Source organism: Agelaius phoeniceus, chromosome 3 (genome assembly GCF_051311805.1).
Source record: "Agelaius phoeniceus isolate bAgePho1 chromosome 3, bAgePho1.hap1, whole genome shotgun sequence".
Lineage (NCBI taxonomy): Eukaryota > Metazoa > Chordata > Aves > Passeriformes > Icteridae > Agelaius > Agelaius phoeniceus.
Genome location: NC_135267.1, coordinates 102,704,029 through 102,718,830, shown reverse-complemented (window position 1 = coordinate 102,718,830; position 14,802 = coordinate 102,704,029). Strand labels below are relative to the sequence as shown.

At 39.5% G+C, this 14,802-nt stretch overlaps 1 protein-coding gene across 1 annotated transcript in view; it reads left to right on the top strand.

The window, feature by feature from the left end:
- The window catches only part of SOS1 (SOS Ras/Rac guanine nucleotide exchange factor 1), a 43,334-nt gene extending 28,823 nt beyond the window's left edge, over window positions 1-14,511 (top strand). The window contains exons 11-22 of the mRNA XM_054630186.2: window positions 3,844-3,925; window positions 4,151-4,273; window positions 4,432-4,535; window positions 5,714-5,936; window positions 6,595-6,714; window positions 7,029-7,191; window positions 7,528-7,645; window positions 8,897-9,069; window positions 9,992-10,108; window positions 10,268-10,532; window positions 11,574-11,692; window positions 12,926-14,511. Coding sequence (XP_054486161.2) covers window positions 3,844-3,925; window positions 4,151-4,273; window positions 4,432-4,535; window positions 5,714-5,936; window positions 6,595-6,714; window positions 7,029-7,191; window positions 7,528-7,645; window positions 8,897-9,069; window positions 9,992-10,108; window positions 10,268-10,532; window positions 11,574-11,692; window positions 12,926-13,429 — 2,111 coding nt within the window. The 3' untranslated portion in view covers window positions 13,430-14,511. The remainder of the gene's footprint in view (window positions 1-3,843; window positions 3,926-4,150; window positions 4,274-4,431; window positions 4,536-5,713; window positions 5,937-6,594; window positions 6,715-7,028; window positions 7,192-7,527; window positions 7,646-8,896; window positions 9,070-9,991; window positions 10,109-10,267; window positions 10,533-11,573; window positions 11,693-12,925) is intronic.
- Window positions 14,512-14,802: the final 291 nt, after the last annotated feature.

The following is a 14,802-nucleotide window of genomic DNA, read 5'->3' as shown; positions in this document are numbered from 1 at the left end:
TGTGTTAAATGTCATGTTAAAGACATTTATGTGGTTATTCAGGCTGACCTCAGTGTGTGGGGTTCTTCTTGATAGTAGCCCAGGATTTTCATAAGCTGTGCTGCAAAGCATGGTCTAGTTTGGGGTTTGGATTTTTTTTTCTGATTCTGTCTGTATGTCAGTTATTCTGAAACTTCGTGCATCTTGGTATTAGTGCTTTTCATATTCAACAATTTTTTTTTCTTCCTTTTTACACTCTTAATTGTTGTAGAATGTTATTCTTCAGTTCAGTCCTAGATACCATGCATAGATCAGGAATATTTATTTGAAAGAAGTGAGCAGTAAGAAGAATATAATTTCTGTAGTTTAGTACTCTGTTTACTTTTTAAAATATTTATATTTAATCTCTTCATTACTATTCTTGCTCTTCTTTTGATTTTCCTAATGTTTACTAGAAAGCCAAATGGAATATTGTGCTGGCAGTTTTTACCTGGGCAGTTTTGTAGCTGTCTTGATTTTCTTGTACCTTTTTAAACTTCTAGCTCTTGGCTTTATATTTTATAGGCATGATTTATGACATAATTTATGTCATAAGTCTTGACAGTAAAATCAAACAACTCAGCTTTAGAGAAAGGAGGACACTTTTTATTAGGTTTTTTTTAATCTAGCATTGCCTTTGCAAAAGAATTAGCAAAAAGTATTGTATGAGAAAACTGAGAATATAGGTTCTGAGAGGTGGCCTGAAAGACTTTGACCAAAAGGATAAAAATAGTTGTCTTATAATGTATGTAGCTTGTCTTTGTAGCCTTAATCATCTTAGTGGATGTGATGCTGCATTGCTACATTGTGCATAATTTCTCAACACTATTATCTTCTATACCTTCTGTTTTATATTTGGTTATCTGTGAGGAAAAACATCATTGTTCTCCCCATTCTGTGCAGTCTTTTCCAGGGCAGCAAAGAAATAAAAGATAGAGTGACTCAACCAAAAATGCTCTGTTGTACAGGAAACATGATCCATTGGTGATGTAAATCATTGAGGGGTTTGTTGCATCTTGTGACATGCAGTGAGTAGGGCAGCAATTCTCCAGAGTACCAGGTTAGCTCTTTCACACATGCATCAGCTGAGTTCAAGGCTTCTCCTCTGCTTGGAGACCTGGGAAGAGTGCCTTGGTGATATGTACCAAAACTGCTACAGTCTGTAGAAATGCTTTTCTTGCCCCACACAGGATTGTGTGTCTGTGATGATGATCTTTAAAGTCTTTATTGGCTTTATATTCATATGCCAGAACAGCAAGTGTGTACCTTTCTGAGGCAATTTTTCTGAAATTCAGTGTGGCTGGTTATGGCAGCCCTTGATCTGCCAGTCTAAAGACAGTATTTACTATAGCTGTGGCTTTTCCCTAGGTTTTTATCTTTGTAGGTCAAGAGGTGTAAGAAATAATTACAGGTACACTTTGCAAAGGTCATACAAATTTGTTGCAGTTTAGTTGTTGCTGTAGTCAAATCAGGTCTCAATTTTTTGTAATATATGAAGATCCACACAGTCCACCTCATTTGTAGATATGGGTGTTGGACTTTTTATTTGTCATCCCTCACCCCCTTGACAAATGAGAAACCATTTTATCAGCCAAAATTTCTTTACTGTGCAACAGGGAAAGCTCTAAGGAAACAATTCTGCCAGGGGTGGGAGGCATCCAGCTTCTACAAGAGTTCAGACAGAGAGACAGCCCTGATGGCCACATAGTCACAAGGCATGGCAGACTGTCCAAACTATCCTGTGGTGGAGTAGCAAAACAGAGAGAAATCTCCTCCTCAAAAGCAGCTTTCCATGTATTTTCACATGAGAGAAATTGCCCTGCAATTAGAAGTTCAGGTTCTGACCCTATTTGCATATTCTGGTGGGTTTTCCTTGCTTTCATGTGTTTTTGCATTCATTATCTCCTCTTGCCCAATTCTTGTTTCAGAGCAGCTGGATTAGGTGGTACCAACATTTTAAAGTCATGGCATTTTTTTATCTATAGGGCAGCACTCTTCTATTTTTAAAGCTTAGATATGTTAAGAGTGTTTGTGCGTCATCATAGTGTCCGTTTCCTTTCTTAAGGAATTCAAGGGTGATTATTTATAAATCCTCGTAGAACAGTTATTGTTCTTTTTTAGCTTTCAAATTGGCTGCATTGAAGAGAGAATTATCACATGAGCAGACATCCTGGCTAACTGGTGTTGACTGTATTTTTTTAACACTTACTCATATATTGTACACTATTTTGAGTCACAGTCGTTGCTAGTAAGATAATGAAGGTAGATTTGATTTTCTGATCTACTTGGTTTGAAATTCAATATGTATTGTGGATTTCTATGCTGACCCTACCTGTAAACAGCAATAGCTACAACTCAGAGCTTGCAGTGATCTGAAAATCTTAATTGCTATGGAAGCTCTTTTTTCATGTCAACAAAATCTCTTATTTAGAGTAGATGCTGTGTACAGATTGCAAGCTGTGAAAGTATGAGTTACTGTGCTTCTTTAGCACAGCAGAATTTATGTATTTTCATCATGAAGATGATGTGAACAGGGATGACCTTCTTTGGGCAAAAAAGATTGGAGTTCTGCCTTTGAAAATAATTTTGGACTGTACAGTTTCAAAGACTGGTGGGAGAGGGGTTATGGTTAGGAAAATGGGATAATGGAGGACATGTGAGAAGCAGAATAGCCAATTGTTTAAGGAATGAGAATTATCATGCAACAAAATTGCAAGGAAATGCTGTGTTACATGGCACAGTTAAGGTGTGCAGCACATCACAGTAAACTGTTGCCCAAATGAACAACTCAGTGGGATCTAAGGAAGCTGGAATGTTCATTCAAATGGACAAGATGCTGGTAAAGAGTTAAGGAGGATTTTAAAGCAGCTCTTAAAAATCCATATTTTAGGAAGTAAATCCAGTAGAGCATTAGGTCAAATAATGCAGGCTTTTTATCCTACATGTTATAGCCTACAGGAATTCTTGCTTCAAGTCCTGTGAGCCCCTCTTCAGCCACTCTGTGTTAGGACAATTACCAGCTGGGGTTTGGTTTTCAAATCTGGATATGGATCTAATATGCAAAGCTGTTGCAATGTGCTCATTAATTCTGTTCAGTGATAACAGTGTTAGCCTTGTTTCTAGTCAGCTCTGTGCAGTGCCAGTGAGCTGTCAGTGCATTTCCTCATATTTGAAAACAAATGGGTTTGCTTTTGTAATTATGAGAGACACTTTGGTTTTCTGATTGTTTTGATTGTTTTTAAGACACATTTTCATATTTTAAATTAATTTCTGTGTAGTTAGTCAATTTAAATGAAATCAGTTGATTTTCTAGAAGTGAAATAAATATAACCTCTAACATAGCTGTCAGGTGAAAAAATATCTAGGCTGCCTTAACCATGAGTGGTTATCAGTTGTGCCAGTTTGGGGGAAATATTCTCCCCTGGAAGAGGCCATTTCTATCTAGTGCAAAGTGACTTGATGTGTTTTTTGAGTTCTCGTGTCCCAATCACTGTCAAAACCAAAGTTGTTTACTCATAAATAAAATCATCTCTTCATTAATTTCAAAGTCATTGGAAAAGAATCCTGTCTTTTAACAGCTGAAGGGGGGGGGGGAGGGAAAGTCATTGTTGTGAACCTTCAAGAGAATGAACATTGGTTTTAAGTTCTGCTTTGTATTGCTATTTTAGGAGGTTTTGAACTGTTACCAAAGCCATTTTGGTTTACATCACCTTCTCTGTAAATTGACAGGGTGACATCCTTAATTTTAACGGATAATTGAAGTTATTGTAAAAGAAAAAAAACAGGTAATTGCTGACATAAGTGTAAAATTATTCTTTGTCTTAGATCCCAACTTTGTTCGGACTTTTCTCACAACATATAGATCCTTCTGTAGACCTCAAGAGTTGCTGAGTTTGCTAATAGAAAGGTATGCCACTGTTAAAAATACTGTTCTTATGAAGTGCATTTTTTTTCTTTTTACTTGGAGTGTGTAAGATTCTGGCTTTCCAGTTGGTTTTGGTCGCTTCAGACACCTTTTAAAAAGTTGTCCAATTCAAGGATTGCCAGTAAAATGTACAAGTTTATATCCAGAAGCTTGTGCCCAAGACTGGTGTAACAGAGGGCTAGTGCTTACACCCATCTTCTGTGCTAGATTTGAAATTCCAGAGCCTGAGCCCACGGAGGCCGACCGTATTGCCATGGAGAACGGAGACCAACCCCTTAGTGCAGAGCTGAAAAGGTTTAGGAAAGAGTACATTCAACCTGTGCAGCTAAGGTGAGTGCTGCATCCCTGGGAGCCACCCTGAATTGCTTCTGAAGTGCCACCTTTTGGCTGCACTGGCTCCTGGTGCTGCCAGAGGCCTTTCTTGCAGCTGCTTTGAAAGGGAAGATAGACTGGGCTCTGGAGTGTTTCTTTATTCTTTGCTTTTGCAGAGTATTAAATGTGTGTCGACACTGGGTAGAGCACCATTTCTATGACTTTGAAAGAGATGCTGACCTTCTGAAACGTTTGGAGGAGTTCATTGGAACAGTAAGAGGTATTTACAGTTCCTTAAGTGCTGACATTTATTCTAAAGCATCCCGTTTCAGAGATACAGAGTGCGATCAATTTTGCTTTCAGGAAAAACAGGACATTATTAAATACTTATTAAATAATGAACACTATTATTATTAAATACTTCATAAAGAGCGTGAAATGGACTTTCATTAAGCCCACACACACACTATTATTCAAAATCTGGCTCTTGTTCAGAATAATGATTGTTATTTACATAAATTGAGTTTTGTTGTAGAGGGACTGGAATTAAATTTACATAATGTTAAATATGTCAATTACATAAATGAGTTTTGCTGTAGAGGGACTGAAATAATGAAAAATAATAAGAACTGAGTCATGATGAGGACAGAATAATTGCTTTGATTGTCATTTTAAACTTTACACAGGGGTAATTTTTGTAAAGTTGGATGGTGGAAACCATTATTTCTTTGAAACAAGTGTTTCCAGCTACTTCACAGTGCATATTAGAACTGTAGGACACCTTGCTGTTGTGATTGTACAGACTTTTCCTGTTTCCTTTTAAATAAAGCCAAGACAGACATGGGAGCAATTTGTAGGAAAAGACTGTGTCAGAGAAGTACTTAGTGGTTATTTAGCCACTAAAAAGCAGGAGAATGAGGCAGCTAATTCAGTGGGTGTTACTGGTAAATTTTCAATGGACTGGTGCATGAAATTCTTATGATGCAGAGCTAAGAAGGCTTTTAGCCTTTCAATTTTATTCTCAGCTTTGATGGCAAATTCAGTACAGGAAGAAGCTTCTCCCTGTTTGTTATTTTGACTTTCTAGGTTATCTGAGGTAATCACATGCTCTTCCCCAAACTAGAAAGTTCAAGGTGTTTGCAGAAGTGCATTTTGGGCAAAACAAGGTTTGTTCCCAAAAACTCACTGTAAACTCAGAAAAGAAAGAAAAGCACCTAAATCAGGGCAGGAGTCTAATTTGGGTGTTCTGATTTGTGCTTGGGCAAAGTTGTGCTCAGCATTGGCTGTTGAGGAATTCTTTCTGTCTTTGAATACTTCTACATTTGTGTAGAGTATGCCAATCCTAAAGAATATACGATTGCTTTAATTTATTAGGTTTTGGGGTTACTGATTACTGAATTATACTGATGTCTTAGTAAAAACAGTATTAACTAAATAGTAATTTTCTCTGTGTGCCAGGCAAAGCCATGAAGAAGTGGGTTGAATCCATCACAAAGATAATCAACAGGAAAAAGCAGGCACAAGCCATTGGGCCGAGCCACAACATCACTTTTGAGAGCCCCCCTCCAGCAATTGAGTGGCACATCAGCAAACCAGGGCACACAGAGACTTTTGACTTGCTCACTCTGCATCCCATAGAAATCGCTCGGCAGCTCACTTTGCTGGAGTCAGATTTTTACAGGTAACTTTCCTCCACTGAGAAACACGTGGCACAAACCAAAATATTCTCCATGCCTGAAATTGTTTCTGTGGGCCTCTGATGTGAAGCCCCACAGAGATTAAGGGACTTCGCCAGTGCTGTGTATTAGTTTCCATTTTTCAGTGGAAGCTCTCTTAAAGACAATATTTGTTTTATCCTCCCCAAGTTAATGTACAGTATGTGTGATTGTTGCATACTGTTAATTGTCTTGTGCTCCAGCCTTCTCTTGGTATTTTCTGAGTAGATCAAACTTTGAGAAGTATGAACAATTATTAAATCAGTTTTCTTCACATCCTGCTTTGTGTAGCAAATTAAGGAATGTGTCAGATCTCATCAGCTAAGAAATTATTCAGGCATTGGAAGCTCACATTTTGTTAGAGTGAACGAGATGGAGATTTCATTCTTCATCTAGATGTACAGAGGTGCTTAAGAGTGACATACATTAAGAAATATCTACTGTCTAAAAAAGAACTGTAGAAATATCATTTAGTCATGAGGACAGCCTAATGTTGTAGAAGGGATACCTTAAGAATTTATTTCTAAATATGAATTCCAAATTCAGTGAAAATCAAGAGGGTTTGGAAAAATAATACCTTCCTGCTTTTAGTTACATTTTTTGGTAAAACATCTACTTTTCCAGAGCTGTGCAGCCATCAGAACTAGTTGGAAGTGTGTGGACAAAGGAAGATAAAGAAATTAATTCTCCCAACCTTCTCAAAATGATAAGGCATACAACTAACCTAACTCTGTGGTTTGAAAAGTAAGTGACTTTCCTGAATCTGCACCTGCTCCATATTGGGACATTTACAGACCATTGACAAGTATACTGTGAAAAATTCTGTTCTAGGAGAATTCCTGTTTTGGTGTTTAGATGCTAAAACCGGTCCCTGTGAGAAATTTAACATAGTGGTCTCAAGCTTTGTATTATTAGAATATTTTCAAATCTCTAAGACATTTTCAGAACTACCTCAAGTAATTTGATAAAATCCTATTTGTTTGTGTTACAAGTTAATATTTGACTTTGGAAACCTCATCAGTGCTTTAATACAAACCCCAATGTTCTTGTGTATTTAGATGCATTGTAGAAACAGAAAACCTAGAGGAGAGAGTAATTGTAGTGAGCCGGATAATTGAGATCCTGCAAGTTTTTCAAGAGCTAAACAACTTTAATGGTGTCCTTGAGATTGTCAGTGCTATGAACTCCGCAGCAGTTTATAGGTTGGATCACACATTTGAGGTACAGTGAAATGTTTTCCACTTTTGCTATGGCAGTGTCATGCAGGGTACCTTGGCTGCGCTGAAAGCCTGTCTTGTCAGTAAGCATTTGCTTCCAAGGAGCAAGGAAAGTAAATCCCCCAAGAAATGAATCAACCAGGGTGGAAGAGAGAGGGTTTTTCCTTGCTTTGAGAAGCAAGAAATCCATCCCCACTTAAGCAAGGCATCTCAGGATGGTGGGGCAGTGTCCTCGTGGTCCCTGATTCAAGTGCCAGTGGGAGACCATACTCTCAGTACTGTTGCTGGGCCATGCCTTTATCTTCTCTTTCCAAACCACCTGTTTGATCTCTCTTTTAAGCAAATTCCAAGTCGCCAGAAGAAGATCTTAGAAGAAGCTTATGAGCTGAGTGAGGACCATTATAAGAAATACTTGGCAAAACTCAGGTCCATTAATCCTCCTTGTGTGCCTTTTTTTGGTGAGTACCTGTGGTTTGGATGAGCCATGTCCCACATTAACATTTGGAAAGTATTGAGCTAAGGGACTAAACAGAGTATGAACAATAGAAAGAAAAGTCAATTTTAACAGGACAGATGGGTTGGAATTTCAGGTGCCCAGACACGAATATGTGAAAAAAACCCTAAAGTGACTATTCAAGGAAGATATCGTTTGCAGTAAAAATAAGTATGTCTACAATATCCTATTTTATGCAGTATCCATATTTGCTGATTTTTACTTTGTGTGGTTTTACAGTGTGGTTTGAATTGTTACATCCAGATATACTCTCAATAGAAGATGGTCACATTAGAAATATTATTGCCATTGGGAGAAAAAGAAAGATCCTCTTCCTCATCAAGGGTGCCAAGAAATACAGTTAGAGTTTCATTTCTATTAAAAAGTCTAATTTCTGTAGGAACAGAGTTTGGAAAGCAAGCATCCTCTTTATCATCAGATTTAACAGTTTTTCTTTGAAGTGGATTGCTGACATTAAGCAGATTGTGATGCTAAGCACATGTCACTCCTGTTCTTAAGCATCCACTTAAATGTTTGCTACAGATCAGTTCCAAGTCTGGACAGTGCACTTGTCCAACATAGGCTTCAAGCCAAAACTGAAAGAAAATAGTGGGTTTTGGCCTTTTACAGATTGGGGAAAGATATACTCCAGAGCTCTGCAAAGAAAAATAAGATCAACTAAGAAACCTTCTGTCCTGCTTCAGAGATGAGTAGAGGTTAGCAGGATCACATGTGAATAGCTTCAGTTATTTCTGTCAAGTACTAATGACAATTCCAGACACATGATCTGTGAAGTGGAGAGCACTTTTTACTTCCTAATCTTCAAATTATTTGATGCAATTATGAAACCAAGATAAAACTTGAAAATAATTTTTGGAGTTTAGCTGCGATATCTAATGGAGGAGTTAAGAGAAAGCATTCCTGTTCAGTGTCCCCTTGTAGTGTTCAGTTGTATGAGCTTCCTAAACCATAGAAAGGTGCACAGACTTTGGGACTTTGATGCAAAAAAGGCATCTTTCTGGAAAAGGCATGTTAAAATATTTAAATTGTTGCCCTCGTTGGAAGGTGAGGTGCAATTCTCTTGTTGACCCTAACAAAGGGTTTTCTAAATAATTGCAGTGCACAAATTAATTTTTTTAAGAATTCCTTGCATTCCAGTCCTGACTTCCTCCTTGTTTTGTACTCTGTGTTGAAAACCTCTTCTGTTGCTGTTTAGGGATTTACTTAACCAACATTTTGAAAACAGAAGAAGGCAATCCTGAATTTCTCAAGCGCCATGGGAAAGACCTTATAAACTTCAGCAAGAGAAGGAAGGTAGCTGAGATAACAGGGGAAATCCAGCAGTACCAGAACCAGCCGTATTGTTTAAGAGTGGAATTTGACATCAGGGTAAGTGACACAATTTCCTTGTGTGGTGATTTTGTCAGCTGACAGACCATAAGGACAGACTGAATTCACATAGATTTGGTCTGACTGAATCAGAGATGAGCAGAGGACCTGTCATAAAACCTCTCTTGGGTCTCAGTGTAAGAAAGGGCAGAAAGCTCAATGCTTGCAGTTTCTTGGGTTTGTTTCATTTTTCTCATCTGTTGGGATATTGGTAGATCTTCTTATTGATCAGTGTTAGACAGGAACTGAAACTGGCAGATGCTCATTGTCCTTCACTCAATTGCAATTATTTGCCCAATTGTCTTTTCCTCCTCTGTTACACTGCCTTTATGTTCCATGTTTACCTGATAGCACTGTGTTTACATCATATGTTGATGGAGATGATACTCACATCTTTCTTTCCTTTTCATGGTACTTGTTTTCCTTGGTCTGAGGTGTTGTCTAAGCAGTGTCTTCTCTGGTTGCTTTCCTTTCTTCCTTTTTTCTTTTTTTCTTGACATTTTTTGAGATGTGTGCTTTCAGAGAGTCACATAAGCGCTTATCTTAAGAGATTCTGCAAGGTTTTTTTTATTTGTTCTCCTCAGGCTTTGACAGAATGCATTATGGGAGCAGTCTTCCCTGCATCACTGTAAAGTTGGATTGTTTGCAGCTTTTTCTGGAAGTGTTTGGGCAAACCTGGTCTGACTTTGCACTGCAGAGAGCATTTAGGGTACTTGCACAGCTGGTTTTCAGGCCAAGCATAGCAGTAGCAATGTCCAGAAAAGGCCTAGTGACAAACAGATTTAATAGCTTAAGTCTGTCATTATCTCTGACTCCAGCATTTTCTCTCTTTTCTTGAACAGCTGGGATCATTTGTGCTGTAGAAACAAGCAGTATTAAAAAGCATCTTAGCTGACAAGTTGTCTGCCTTCATGTATTGCAGAGATTTTTTGAAAACCTGAATCCAATGGGAAACAGCGTGGAGACAGAATTTACAGATTATCTCTTCAATAAGTCACTGGAGATAGAGCCACGAAATGTCAAGCCTCCTCCAAGATTTGTTAGTATTCAATTTTTGCATTTATTTTTCCAAAAGTGCTTACATTTGACTTTCATAGATGGCAGAAGTAATTTCAGATCTCTGACTTCATAACTACAAAGCTACATTTAAGTGATCCCACGGCCTTTTGATTTTGGGTGATATTTTCTGTCATTTCAGCCCAAGAAGTACAGCTACCCTCTCAAGTCCCCAGGTGTTCGTCCCTCTAATCCAAGGCCAGGCACCATGAGGCATCCCACGCCCCTGCAGCAGGAGCCAAGGAAAATCAGCTACAGCCGCATCCCCGAGAGCGAGACGGAAGCGACGGCGTCGGCGCCCAACTCGCCGCGGACCCCGCTGACCCCACCCCCTGCCTCCGCCACGTCCAGCACCACTGACGCCTGCAGCGTCTTCGACTCGGACCCCTCCAGCCCTTTCCATACACGTAGGTGCTCACAGGCAGCACGTGCCACTCACATTTTGTGGTGTTAGGCAGGGGAAATCAGGTCTAGCCTTCCCAAGTGACTGTAAAAATCATTGCATCAAAAACTTTTAATATTTCTTACTCACTTTTTCTTTAAAAGTTTTGATTGTAAAGGAGAAACTGAACAGAATTAGATGTGTTACATAGGGACTGATACAAGTCTTTGGAGGACCTTCAAAACTGAAGGCAGAGGTAATATCTAGGGCCCATATATGTCCCAAGCAAACTTGGGGGATTTGGTGCCATATGTATTTGTGTGAATGTATTTGGTGAGTATGTGATGGTAAACATTGAGAATAAAAAATGAATTGTTTGTAGGTGCCTTATTCTGCTGCCTGCAGTTCGGAACTGATTTCTGTGTACGTGGATGGTATTCCTGCAGAAGTTAAAATCAGTATTTGCTTGCTTTAAATCCATCAGGATCTATCCACACCTCTTTTTCTTCTTGGATGTATTTTCCAACATCCAAGGAAGCTCATATTTTATGGTGTGTCCTCAGTATTTAATAATGGATGTAGGCTCCTTTCACATACAAGGGTTTTCAGAGGTTACTCCTGTGTTCAGCTGGTTGCCACAGGGAGGTGAAATTACTTCCTAAAGGCAGAAGTTCCTTAGCAGAGCTGTGCCATTGCTGAGTGTCCAAGCCAGGTCTTTGGAAAGCCTCTGGAGAAAGGATTTCTTTGTTGTTGGGTCCATTGACTGCAGGTTCAGGATATTATTTTAGTGATATTGTGATACAAGAACAAGTTTGTGGTGTGGTTTTGGTCTCAAGGATTACTTAAGGAAGTTCAGGAGCTGATGGCCACAGAGATCTTTGCATTCAGAAAAGCAGTTTCTCTGGCAGCTGCAAGTTAGAGGCTTGTTTCGTTGTCTTTATTTGCCACTTCCTTGATTCATGATGCTTTTTATGAGCAATTGCTTTATTATTTATGGCACCTCTATTGGCAGCAATATTGAGCCAAAAGTTCATAATTATCAACAGGGTTTTTTTATGTCCCTTAGGATCTGCTTCTGTGTCATCCATAAACTTTACCAAAACTTCAGATGATGCTCCTGTCCCTCCTCCTGTTCCTCCACGAAGAAGACCAGAATCTGCCCCAGCTGAATCCTCCCCATCAAAAGTAAGTAAGCAGAAAAAGGGTCATTTGTTTTTCTGGGAGAAGAAGGACAGGGTATGATAGAAAAGTAACTCTCAAAGATAGTACATTTATTTTTTTAAGAACTGTATGTGAAAAAGTAAGCAGCCATGTATTTCAGGCCTTCACAGCTCTACCTCACTGTCTTGATCTCAGACAAATGAAAATAGATGGGACCTAAATTTAGGGTTAGAAATGTCTCATCTACTGATGTGCTATGCTCAGGCCCTTGCATTGCCTGTGAGAACTTGGGGCTTCAGGCAGGTGTTTCCATCTGGGATTAATTATTCCAGACTATAGGTTTAGGAAATATGAATAAGAGTAAGAACTGATGAACAGTAATGATGGAAAGTGCTGTACACAACTCGGTCCTCTGGAAAGTTTCACCAGAATATTTGATCCTGATGTTGTGGTGCTCAAGTGCTTGCTTTACCCATCCTGTCTGCCTGCCTGCTTTAAGGCATTCCTACATTTTCCTTTTGCATTTGTCTGGCAACTGGGATCTGATCCAGCCTTTGTTGCAGACACTGTCAAATTTCACCTGATTTCAGTGGAAGCTCATTTGTGACTTCAGATTTGAAAATCCTACACAAAATTACTTCAGAGCAGATATGTCTTTGAAGAGAGCTTATAAGTGGCTCTTCAGCAGTTATTTTCAGACTACATGCAACTGTTTTGCCAGTCAGCAGAACTTGACACATCACCAAAATGTATCTGAAATCCTACCAAAATATATTTGAAAACATTGTGTACGTGATACGGTGTTGAAGATCAGTTATCCTATCAGTATGGTCTGCAACTTGGGAGCTGCTCACTTCCATAATTCTGACTACTTAACTCCATCTTCTGAGCATAGCTTATTTTTTTCCCTGTTCAGCATCATCAGCCTCTCCCTTTTTCTAGTTTTCTTGAAGAAATTCCTGGCATGTTAATCCATTCCAAGTGCTTTTTACTGGGGAAGTGTTGGAAGATATCCAAACCTCCCCAGCAAGCAGACCTGGAACTAGCATGGAAATTGTTCCTTTGACCATTCTTTGCCTTTCCCTTGTCCCTCTCTGTGCATCTTCATTCCTTCCATCCTTGGCTGTTCACTCGTGTGTTGCTGCAGCCCGGCTAAGAGCAATCTGCAGTGCAGGAGGGGGCTTCTGTTTGACAGCAGGGTCCTGTGCTTTGCTGCCACTCTGGAATTTTACTGACCGAAGTGTTTGTGTACCTCAGATCACTTCTGCACACCTGGACAACCCACCAGCAATCCCTCCTAGGCAGCCAACCTCTAAAGTGTATTCTCCAAGGTACTCGGTGCCTGATCGGACCTGCATCTCTGACTCCTGTGTTACCCCTGCCAACCCCCCCGAGTTACCGCCACGGGAACCTGTGCGAACTCCAGATGTTTTCTCTAGCTCACCACTACACCTCCAGCCTCCACCCCTGGGGAGAAAAAGCGAACTTGGTAACACCTTTTTCCCAAACAGCCCCTCTCCCTTCACGCCCCCTCCCCCCCAGACACCTTCTCCACATGTAGCACGGAGGCACCTGCCATCGCCGCCTTTGATACCGCAGGATGTGGACCTCCCTTCTGTTGCTGGACCACCCATTCCTCCACGACAAAGCACTTCTCAACATATCCCAAAGCTTCCTCCAAAAACTTACAAAAGGGAGCACACGCACCCATCGATGCATCGGGATGGGCCACCCTTGCTGGAGAACGCCCCCTCCTCCTGAACTGTCCCTCGCGCTGGGAGTCGCATTTTCCTGGTGCTATGTCTGTTGCTGGCAATGGATGCACTGAACCTGGTGGTGTCAAGGAGTTGGGACGTGTATGCCAAACACTAAGAACTCTCCAATGCGTTGGAAATGTAGTGTACAGAAATGGAATTGCAAAAACAGACTTTCTAGTGGAAAACCCGGTTAACTTGCTATTCTTGTTTTAGTATGCAGGACTTTGTTCTAAAGTAATTGGACAGCTGATTGTACCAGAAAACAGTCTGGAGAGACTTCTTTGGCCAATGAGCAGAGACTGTGTTTGTGTAATGATCAATAATGCCCAGTACAGGAAGGAAAAACAGTCTTGTATCCATCAGTTCCATACAGTGGCACAGTTTTCGGAATGAAAACATTATGCACTTTTTTTAAATCTCAAACAGGGAACTTTATATCCTTCTTAATTTTCCTTTGCTTTACTTACTCCCTGCTTTAAAATACCTTCCTAAAATTATGAGAAGGACTGTGAGGAAGATCTGTGGTACCTAACCGAGCTAGAATTAAGGCAAAGCACTGTATTGCGGTCCTGTTTACAAGTTGTTACAATGAGTAGTAGGGGGTACCTAGGCTTCACCAAAGAGGTACTTTATTATTATTTTCTGAAATACTGTGGTGCCAGTTCAAAAATAAATTTTTGCCAGGAAGCATAATGTCTAATTATTGCTTTCTTTAGATAGAGCTGATGAAAGTCTTACATCATTAAGGTGACAGCGAATTTTTTTTTAAAAGCAGCACTATCATCTGAAGCAAATATACTACATTTAGAAGACTGTTAATCTCTGCTAGGTTATGTCATGTTCTTTTTAAGGTTTACTGATAATCCATTTCATGGCTAGTAGCTATTCTTTTTCAGTCATGCCATGAAAACAGTCACTTGTCAACTTCCATAGCTATTGTCATGTTTTACTAACAATAGATTAATCAGCATACATAGGATTGCCTTGCAGTTGCATAAATCGTGTGTATATAGTGAATGTTGCATAAATATACTTGCAGATTGTTTTTAATTTAATTGAAATAAAGATAAAGATATGTTTGGCTGACATACGTTAAATTATTAATGGACAAATGTTCAACTTAGTTTTTCAGTTAAGCACTGAGGGGGATAAAAGCCCATCTTGTGGTACGTATTTTTCCTAGTTCAGTGTATGTATTTTAGTAATGAGAGACTAAAGAGGTGTTTCTGGCATGTTACAAATAATAATTCATTAATATTTTGAGAGGCTGGGTTACTCCCAAAGTGAATTATTATACCTTATAAGATGTTTCCCACGTCCTGTATGACATGTTAGAAAAACTCAAACTTCTATTAATCTTTACAGTGGCTTTTTCTT